This window comes from Artemia sp. Qi Xiang Cuo, chromosome 19 (genome assembly GCF_049724085.1).
Source record: "Artemia sp. Qi Xiang Cuo chromosome 19, ASM4972408v1, whole genome shotgun sequence".
In the NCBI taxonomy this organism is placed as follows: domain Eukaryota; kingdom Metazoa; phylum Arthropoda; class Branchiopoda; order Anostraca; family Artemiidae; genus Artemia; species Artemia sp. Qi Xiang Cuo.
This window is the reverse complement of record NC_142812.1, coordinates 47473737-47484861: the sequence shown is the minus strand read 5'-3', so window position 1 is coordinate 47484861 and position 11125 is coordinate 47473737. Positions and strand designations below refer to the sequence as shown.

At 34.7% G+C, this 11125-nt stretch overlaps 1 protein-coding gene across 1 annotated transcript in view; it reads right to left on the bottom strand.

The window, feature by feature from the left end:
* LOC148940931 (uncharacterized) overlaps positions 1-11125 on the bottom strand; it is a 131874-nt gene that overhangs the window by 102785 nt on the left and 17964 nt on the right. The window contains exons 3-4 of the mRNA XM_089105114.1: positions 9216-9357; positions 1076-1182 (exon numbers count right to left, since the gene is read on the bottom strand). Coding sequence (XP_088961240.1) covers positions 1076-1182; positions 9216-9357 — 249 coding nt within the window. The remainder of the gene's footprint in view (positions 1-1075; positions 1183-9215; positions 9358-11125) is intronic.

Here is an 11125-nt window from a genome sequence, read left to right as displayed (position 1 = left end):
GTCTAATCGGCACGTCCATTACTGTTTAATATAAATCTCGAAACAAAAATATAATAATATAAGGCAGCATCATTCAGCCCGGGGGGGGGGGGGCGGGAGCTCCCCCCCCCCCATATGGGCACCCATGAATGCGGTCACTCTCCCAAATAGTATTGGGGCAAAAGAAAAATAAACAACAAGATATCTAATGGGTAAGCTTGGTATCAGCAAGGGAATCTAGGTATCAACAAGAGCCGTCTTTTTGCAGCCATGCAAAAACTTAAAAAAAACTGTCCCACCACAATTCATTTGACTGATTTTTGAAAATGCAATATACTAACGATTGATGTTATTTTATGAAAGAAAATCGCTATATATTTATACCTTGTTTGAATATCAGAGTTTTGTGTGTAAGACTTAGTCACTTTTTATGCCCAGACTCACGGCGACAGATATTCATAGCGTTTGATATCAAACGGGAGTAAGTAATACAACTAATCGAAGTGTGGCTTGTTTATAAAAGTGCTGTAAGATAGCTCACCCCCTTATTTACAAGTTGACATAGGGACCCATGTATAATACGCCTGAGAAATACTAAGCCTGACCATAGTAGCACATCAAAAGCGCTCTTTGTCTCGAAGATGAAGATCTTGCATAATTTGAATTGTTTTCCGCAAAATTTTCGTCGGGATGGGGCAGAGGGGTCTTAAAGGGGTTCTTCTCGCCCCTAATTCTCAGATTATTAATATTGAAAGGTATTTCTATAATGGTTCTTTAGAAAGCATAATTTATATCATTATTGGTTTTCAGAGGCTTTATTACTGACCCCTTCCTACAAAAGTCGTTGATCTTTCAGTATACCTGTACAAAAGGGGGTCTATAATTGGTCGGAGGAATTCCCGTGAGCATTCCCTACAAAGTATATTTTAGCGGTTTCAAATACTTCCTTCCTCTGAAAAGTCTCAAAACATCCCCTCTCAGACTAAATTTAGTTTTTGTGTCCGTGATCCGCCCCTGACAAGTTACCTATTCGGACCTATGCTCTCAATATTAGCTGCGATACATACATCTCTGCCTCGTATTGTTTTGAACTTACCTGTGTAGAGGTACTCTGAGATCCATGGTCTAACTCTTTGCGATCCTTTATTCGCAGATTTTGGTCTTTACTTCTACACTTCGAAAGGGTCTGGTCGTCATGCAAGTCTAATATAGGAATAAAATTTACATTTGTTTTTCCTTAAATAAGATAATGAAAGATAGAAAAGAGGAAGAGCTAGATGGATAGCAAACAGGAAAGAGAGAGGCGGTATTGGTACAGATATATGAAAGAGAGAAAGAGAGAGAGAGAGAGAGAGAGAGAGAGAGGGAGAGAAATAGGGGTGCCACTTATGGGGAAAGGCGGTTAAAACCCCCAAAGTTTTTAACCAGACTTTAAAAAGTTGATTCGGTAAGATAATGGCACAAAGTACCGCTATTTTACTGGCTTTTTTCTTTATTCGATGAATGTACTAATGCAGTGTTTTCAACCTTTTTCATGACATGACACCCCTAGTATCAAAAAATATTTCGCGACCCACCGATTCTTTTTTGTCATGTTAAAAATATGTAATTCATACATAACTTTTAGGCGTTTGCATTATTCGGATTCAGATATAAATATATAATCAAGTAGGTAAAACATATAATTTTAAATCGAAAACATAGCTGATTAATAACTAACAAACAAATACGAACATGTTTGTATTGTTAGGGCCGAGACTCCAAGCGCCATCTATAGGTAACACTCGGAACTAGCGCCCCCTCTGCGGCCCGCGCGAAGGGCCCACAAGTTTCGAGACGTTTCATACGCTTCGAGATGATTCTCTCTAGAATGTCCTGGGATGTCCTATAAAAAGGCGGTCGACCGCGGCCACGGTAGTTGACTGCTAGACTGCGAAGAAAGTGGAATCGGAAGAAAGACCGCGATAATTGAAAACGATTCGAAAGTGAAACTACGGTGTTATATACGGATTGTCTGTAAGGTTCGAAAGTCAGCAAGATGCCTTAGAGTTGGAGTAACAGTGATTTGTGAGCGTGAGACACGCGCGATCGTGCCATCTGCTGTTAAGTTTGAAGAGCGCGAATCCATCGTTTTACGAATTTATGTGATTGTTTTTCGCTACAATTAAAAACAGATATATTCCTGAAATTATCACCAGAACCATCAACCTCAAGCAGGCGTAGTGGAATAAAGAAAAAAATGGCTTTATGACGACAATCATTTTAATTTTGAGTTTACTGTGATTGAAAAAAAAACCGCAGTGCGTAATTTGCTTTGAAATGTTTTCAATAGAAAGCATGAATCCATCAAATCTGGTATGCCCCCTAAAGACAAAACATCATAATGAAATAAACAAACCCGTGGCATTTTTTGAGCAAAACTTAAAAGCTCTGGAACATCAAAAACTGCTATAAGACAAATACAGTATCCAACATAAATAAGAAAGCGTTGCTCGCTAGTTATCGAGTAGCTTTTGTGTGGTTAAAGCAGGAGAACCTCACACTATTGCCGAAAATTTTATTTTACAAGCGGCTTTACATACAGCAGAGGTTATGTTTGGCAAGCAGTATGTCGAAAAGCTCAAAAGCATACCTTTTTTCTGACAGTACTATTCAATACAGGATAAGCAATTTGGCACCTGACGTCCGTGATTAAGTCATAGACAAAATAAATAGAAGTTTTTTTGTGTCCTTGCAATTTGATGAATCAACGGATATTACGGGTTGTGCACAGTTTGTAGCTTTTGTGCGTTTTGATTCCAATTCAATTTTAATGGAAGGAATACTATTTTGGTAGGCACTTACCAAAAATGTTACAGGCCTGTGCTTGTATGATACGGTCCTTGAAGCTACGTAAGATATGAATATCGATTAGACACAAGAATGCATTGACACTTGTAGCGACGGAGCAAAAATTATAACTGGTGCGAAAAGTGGATTTATTGCTAGACTAAAAGAACAGATGCCAAGCGCTTGTTGGATGCATTCCTTCCTCCATCATCAAGTTGTTGCAGCCAAAACCTTGCCACATAAATAGAGTCAAATTCTAAATATTATTATCAACTTCGTAAATTCTATTAAAGGAAAAACGTTGCAGACTCGATCGTTTCGAATAATTTTTGATGATATGGAGGACATTGCAATTTGCTTAATTATAAGAGTTTAGGTGGTTATCAAAAGAAAAAGTACAGACCAGAGTTATGGAACTTCGCGCTGAACTATTAGTATATTTACAGCAATCCAAGCCACATTATTCTGAATTCATTTCTGACTCGAAATTCCTATGGAACTTGGCCTTTCTTTCTCACTTATTTGGGCGTTTCAATAACTTGAATAAATACATCAACTCATATATACTACTACTACTAACAACTTACAGCAAGACCAAGTCACTTGAGGCCAACACAGCTACGAACACTCCTCCTCTATAACAATCTATTTAAAGCCCATCTGGTATGAAAATTGTGTTAGATAATTTGAAGAAAGAATTGTTTAATTACTTACTTCTTAGTTCAAGAGATATCGGATAACACTGGGCAAAGATGGATCTTAAATATAGCTATAAATGTAGCTGTAGCTGTTAAAAATAAATGTAGCTGTTTTTAAATGTAGCTATAAATGAGGCAAATTTAGCATCTAGCCTCAAAAATATCTGCTGGAATTATCTGCCGATGGAATGTTATAATTAGAATTCAATTCTGAAAATTTGAATACCTTTTGGTTAAAAAAGATATTCAAATTTTCAGAATTCAATTTTAAGTGTAACTTTCCATCGGCAGATAATTCCAGCGGATTCTTTTTACAAGTTCTATTTACAAATGGCCAAAATAAAAAGTCAACTATTTGGAAAATGATCTAATACTTAATGCTGCAAAAACAGACCCATGATGGAATAAATTGATTGAAAAAAATCAAGCGCAAAATTCACATTAAAATGCAGGCGCATTCGAAGATTTTTTTTTTTTTTTTTTTTTTTGGTTAGTGTGTGCATAAAATTGTATAAATAACAACATAACTAGCATCATATTTACTTTTTATTAATATACCTACCTTCTTAAAACTTATTGATTTTTTTTCACTGATTTCTCTCGACCTCGTAACCCCCTTAACAGACTGTGACTTCCCAGGGAGGGGGGAGGTTCGCGACTCACAGGTTGAAAAACACTGGCTTAATAAAAGAAAATACGTAAAAATCAATGTGAAAGAAGAACAGTCTCGGTCGAAAAAAAGGAAGAAATCTTTATAGCAATATCACTCAAATCCGTCAGTTAAAATGACTGGCCAGTCAGTAAAATCCATTGAAAGTAGTATGGCAACTGCAAATGTCAATAATGGCAACTGCAAATGTCAGTAATGGCAACTGCAAATGTCAGTAATGGCAACTGCAAATGTCAAAAATACAATTACCATTGAACACAGTTGATAATATGATAACAGATTTTGGCTCTATTTTTTATATGCTCGTCATTCCAATATTCGCTAGTCATAGTCATAGTCAGATATAGTCATAGCCAATATTTGCTAGTCATAGTCAGATATAGTCATAGTCAATATTCTCTAGTCATAGCAGATATAGTCATAGTCAATATTCGCTAGTCATAGTCAGATATAGTCATAGTCAATATTCGCTAGTCGTAGTCAGATATAGTCATAGTCAATATTCGCTAGCCATAGTCAACTGTCAGAGAAATATATCCGTCAAAATTAAAAAAAAACATAAAAAATTCCATTGCGGATCCCACCTGACTAAATTGGACCATAATACTACCTGAAGCTGTTTTACCCCCTCCCCCCTCACTTAAAACAGTAATTCAGGCACATAAAGTCAAAAGGTAGCATGTTTCACGAAATTTACAGGTGAGCAGAAAGAACTAAATTGAGAAGCATTTATTTTTTTTTATTAACAAATAGGTCAAATAAAAAAAAAAAACAAAAAAAAAAAACTTCATTAAAATCTCCATATAATACTAACAAAACAACACTAAACATTACCTCTTATCATCAAAATAGGCCCTGACGCATATTACCGCGTTTGGGACAGTAAAGACTGTCTTATCACCCACTAAAGGGATGATATCTATTGGAGGTTGTGGAGATGATGAATCCTTTTCTGCCTAATTTTCTATGATGGATTCTTTTCCTGTGAGCACCTCAGATTCTACACATAAAGAGATTTTCAGTTTCTGAAAAAAATTTGCTTGCCTCAACAAAAATTTTGCTTGCCTCAACCACTAAGTAAATTTCTCAGAGATAGTCTCCAGTGTGGAGGCGGGTATATTTGGTTCAAGAGATATTGTGGAAAACCCAGATTTACTTCGAGGGGAGGTTGTTAAGAATCTTCTTGACTTCACTCCGTATCCCTCTAATTCAAAAAATGGGGAAACAAATTCTCAAAAATTTAACAAAAGACCCGGATATCATTATCACATGGGCTGACAAAGGGGATATAATTGTTATCCTTGATAAAATCTCATATAACAAAAAGTTACGGATATTGTATCCAACACTCACACTTATAAACCTATAGATTCAGACCCCACCGACAAGTTCACTCGTGAACTACGAAAAAAGCTGGAAATTTTACAAACTGATACTCATTACTCCAAAAATATATAAGATATTTTATCCTTAAGGGTACTCCGCTCCTAAATTCTATGCTCTCCCAAAAATATAAAACGTTCCTCTGCTCCCAAATGTGGCCTCTTATTGTTCTCCAGCTGACTGTCAGTCAGCTGTCAGTGCCACTGACAGTTGACTGTCAGTGACTTCAGCTGAAAGTCACCTGAAGTTGCAAGACTGAGAAAATGGTTATCCACGATTTTTCGTCTTCTTATGTCAACGCAAAATTCTTACATTAAAAATTCAGTTCACCTTGTTGAAAAATTAAAAGACCTTGGTATAAAAAAAGAGATGCTATTTCTATGTATAATTCATGTAATATTAGAAAGGTAAAAATGTTGAAAATGATCCAGAAGTCTAAGGCCTCTCGCCAATTTGCATCCTACGATTTCGTTCAACTTGTTTTCATATGTTATGACATCATAATAAAATGACATCATATATTATATAGAATGACATCAGTCTTTTTAATGACATCATTATATAGAATGCCATCAGTCTTTTTACTATTCAATGATAGTTTTTCATTTTTAATGATAGTTTGTCATTTTCAATAAGATTCTATCGCTTTTAAGGGGGTGTTTACCCCTTTAACGAACTGATTGATACTTACAAAACTATATATAACCAGGATGTCACTTAATTATGTAAGATAAAGTTTTCATATGTACGGTTTTCATATGTACTGGCGACTGTCTTTTCTCACCCTGTTATCTTTTTGAGAAACTCTATTTTGACCACTCTCGATGTATTAAGTTTAGGAAAGAGGTTTGTGCAATATTAGAAAGTGTGAATTTACTCTTCAAAAGAAACTAGAAGATAATATTGACCGGATGGACTATAAAACATTAGATATCGAAACCATCATGGGCCTTGTTCGCCTTTGCAATAATTCTTCCTTATATTTTCGGTACAATAATCTATTTCTCACCCAAATCATGGGTCTTGCAATGGTTACAAACCTTTCACCTTTTTGGCCACTTTTTGGAATTTATTGAAACCTCCACTTTGAATACTTTTTTTCTGAAACATCGTTTCTAGGGTCGGTTTGTCGATGATGTTATTTCTGTGTGGAATCATGGAGAGATAGAATTTAACACTTTTTTTTTACTCATCTTAAAACTTTGGATTCTAACCGTCAGTTCACCTTAGAACAAGAAGATAATCCTAAACTGCCTTTTCTAGATGTCTTAATTTTCAATAAATCTCTCAGCCTTGAATATTCGATTTATAGGAAACCTACGCATAATGATAGGTATTTGCATTTCTCTTCAAATCACACTCCTTGCGTAAAAAGAGGAGTAGTTATATCTTTAGTCAATTGCGTAATAAGAATATGTTCAAAAGCTCATATAATCCCAGAATTGCATAATCTGAAGGACATTTTGTTTTGCAATGGATATCCAATCAAGTTACTGGAATGCATCCTAGAAAAAAGACAAAAAAAGACCGAAAAAGATTCATCACCTCGACAACCTCCAACAGATATTATCCCTTTAGTGGGTGATAAGAAAGTCTTTACAGTTTTATTATATTTTCCCAAATTAAGTGATAAATTGCAATGAATTAAAAAAAAATAACTTGAATGTTACCTTCGAAAACATTTAATAAAATTCAATTTAATTAATAATAATTTAATTAATTTAGTTTATTAATTTAATGTATTTAAATAAATTTTAAATTAATAAAAATTTTAAAATTTGAATAAAATTGAAATTAATTAAAAATTTTTAATAAAAACGTAATTTAAAAAAATTTAATAGGATTTTTCATATAAATAAAAATTTATATTTAAAAATTAAATATAAAAAAATTATGATAAGTTAGTAGTTATAATCGAACCTTGCTATAGTCTTATACGTGTATAAATAGAAGTGAATTTATTTTTCATTAAAAAAATAAATAAATTTATATACGACAGTAAATAAAGGATAAAATAGCAAACGTGATTTTCGGGTTGAGGGACTAGAAGCAAGGCTGATCTACAAATACGATTATAGTCTGGTCCCAGCAATAGCATTTGTAATGAGCCATTTTGTGACAGTTTTGTGCAATTACTGCTCTTCAATTTATGCTTTTATGAAATACTGTGCTATAATTTTTGTTTATTCTTAAATTTAATGCCTAAATTTAGCGATTTTATATAATCCCTAAACTTAGAAACTCTTAGGAAAAAGGCAGTAACGACGATCGTTTCAAATCAAAGTGCACCACCGGAAGAAGTCCTTCTTTAAGCATTCGGTTCATGGGCGGAGCTCTGCGCTTTCGTGTGCTATGTATTAATCTATTTTTCTAAATATAATTTGTCGTAGGATTGGTGTCTTTTTTACTCTTTTTTGTAAAATTGAAAAAGTTAATTCTTTTTCACATCCTTCTCCTTTTTTTCTCCCTTCTTTCATGAGCAATTGTTTTTTTTTCTTTTTTATAAAAGTATATGAGAAAAAAAATAATACGATTCCTTTTTTTATTGATTTATACATTATATTGTAGGATTATTCCTCATTTGCAATATATTAAAGGCGGATATTTTCCAAAAACTGTAACTTTTAAATTACAATTTTTGGAATGATCTAAAAATTGCAACTTGTAAGAAATAACGCTGTTGTGGAACATTTGAATTAAATTATGCAATACAGTTCAATTGTTTTTTTTTTATCCATCACTCATATTTTTTATATAAATATAATATTATCTATTACATACACCCCTATAGTCTAAAGGTTATATATCCTCTATTATCCATGCTTTCATCTCTTTTGAAAAATCAAAAACCATTTTATCTTATGAATAGTTGAAAATTACGTTTACAACTACTTCAGATTAAACAGATTTTCCCGTTGCTAGATAAGATACCATAAATATTGATACTCGGTAGTATCGTATTGCTGAATCAATGCCTCTTGAAAAGAATCGATTTTTTCGATACATCAGTATTACCTTTTGTCTGAATCCGAGCAGGTTTTCACTCTTCCTGTGAAAACCTCAGATTCTACACATAAAGAGATTTTCAGTTTCTGTGTTTCTTTTTTTCACTATTCCCACCGAGAAACCATAGATAGTTTTCAGGTCGATAAGACCTATTTCCACAAAGAAGTGGAATTAAACATTGACTTCAACTCATTTCTACCATGGTCCGAAATACGAAATAATCGCACTTGTGCCCAGAACACATTCACCGCATAGGTTTTTCCATATGTTTTCACAAGTAACTAAATTTGGAACATAGGTAGGGTTTCCATTAGCTTCTAATTTTTCTAGAACCGTTCAATAAAGACATCTTCAATTTTCCTACCATTCCTCAAATGAGCCACTAACATGTCTCGTCACAGATTAGACAAATCATCTTCCCAAAATTTATGAATCAAACGTTCTTCTTTGAGGTTTTCGGTTACAATTCTGAGGTTAATACTGCAATATAGTCCATAAGTTCCCAAGTCCATAATCCAAACAAGTACAGAACTATCCAAGTAAGCATGCAAATGTAACCTTTTATGTAACGCTAAAATATTTCCGCAATAAAGAGGGAGCTGTCAGCCTCTTCAGAATGAATGAAGTTAGGGTTAAGTACAAAAACATACCTTCTATTTTCCCTCCATTTTTCAAATGAGCCTGCAATCTCTCATCCAAGATTTCACAAAGCTTCTTCCCAAAATGTTGCAGGATTATGCATTCTTTACCGCTGTATAATTTCAACGGATGCTTCCTCAGGCTGTTTAAAGCCTTAAAATATAAAAAAAAACAATTTAGGTGCTTTGCCTCGTTTAAGCTTAGACGTTAAGCGTTACAGGCTTAACTTACCTTGAGGGTTGGGGGGGGGTGTCATCCTCAAAGACATAATTTCCAGAATTTTCAACTACGTTGAACAAAATAGCTATCTCAAAATTTTGATTGTATGAGTTTGGGGAAAAGAGGGGCGGGCGTGAGAGGGGGGTTAGCTGCCCTCCAATTCTTTTTGACTATTAAAAAGGGCACTAGCCCTTTGAATTTTCAATCGAATGCGTCCTTTTTCAAGTTTCTATGACAAGGCTTTCAATAGAAACCTTATATGCCCCCAGGGAATAACTTATAACCCTTGCCCAAAGAGCTCTGAGGAGGTTGTCATTCTTCAACACATAACGCTAAGAACATTTAACAACGTTTAACAAAATGCCACTATCAATACTGTGCTTAGATGTGCCCTTAGAAAATGTGTGTATTAGAGAGGGTTTAGCTGCCCTCCAATCACTTTTAGCTTTTATAAAGGACTCTGACTCTTACTATTTCCTATCGAATGAGCCTTTTTTGAAGTTTCTACGACAACGCTTTCTATAAAAAATCTTATATGTCCCCAGGGCATAGCTTACAACCCCTGCCCTGAGGACTGTTGGAGAGTGTTCTCCTCGAAGACATATTTTCTATCTGGAAATCAACTACGCTGAACAAAATAGCTATCTCAAAATTTTGATTGGATGTGTTTGGGGAAACGGTGGGCGTGGAAGGGGTGTTTAATTTAATTTATTTGTACACCCATCATAAACACAGAAATTGATGGAAAAATAGTAGAAAAGAAAAAACAAAAAACATACACTTAATGGTACAGACAAAGCAAATACACATACACATCAGTCAAAGTGACGAGAGTAGAGGTAGCCAAGGATGGCTGCTACCCTCCAACTTAGCACAATACTTGTCAAACAACTGATTAACTGCAAAAAATGGATCAGTTACTGCGTATCGCCGGATCAGGTACTAATTACTCGTTCTCAGTGGAACTTGCAGCAGAAACTTCAAATATCTGAAGAAAATTCTAGGGATTTTAAATTTATATTCTTTACGCAGAAGTTTCCAAAATGGTGTTATATACAATATATTTAGTACCGCGACAGCATTATAAATTCTAGCCATTGAAAACCTATTAAGATTTCTCTTCGAAGAAATTGTGGCCCCATACGCACTTCTAATTTTACGCTGTATATGTGTGATGATTAGCGAACGGGTAGATGACAGTACGTCACCGATGGGCAGTCCCAAGTATATTAGTGACTCTACAGGCTCGACAGACTGGGATCCTAGTTGAATGTGAGGTGTTTAACTTATCGCAGTTAAACAACATTACTTCCGATTTTGACAAATTAAAACTAGTTGCCTTCCAATCACTTTTGACTATTAAAAAGGGCAGTAGCCTCTACAATGTCCAATCGAATGAGCTCTTTTCGAAGTTTCTACGACAACTCCTTCGATACGAAGGGCCCTGGTCTAGAAAAAAAAAATGAATACATTGTTCCAATATCGTTCTTTACTTAGGCAGCGCGATTGCGCTGCCTATGGTAATAATCTATCCGACAATAGTTTTATTCTACATGCCTATTTTATTTTTTATATCAATTTTTCAAGAAACAGCACTATTAACTTGCATTACCTACTTTACCTTTTAGTTGCTTTCTGGGAGGAAAAAAGACAATGGCAGTGTTTCTGCAACTTTTAAGCTGAGGAATTACGCAAATAGTCT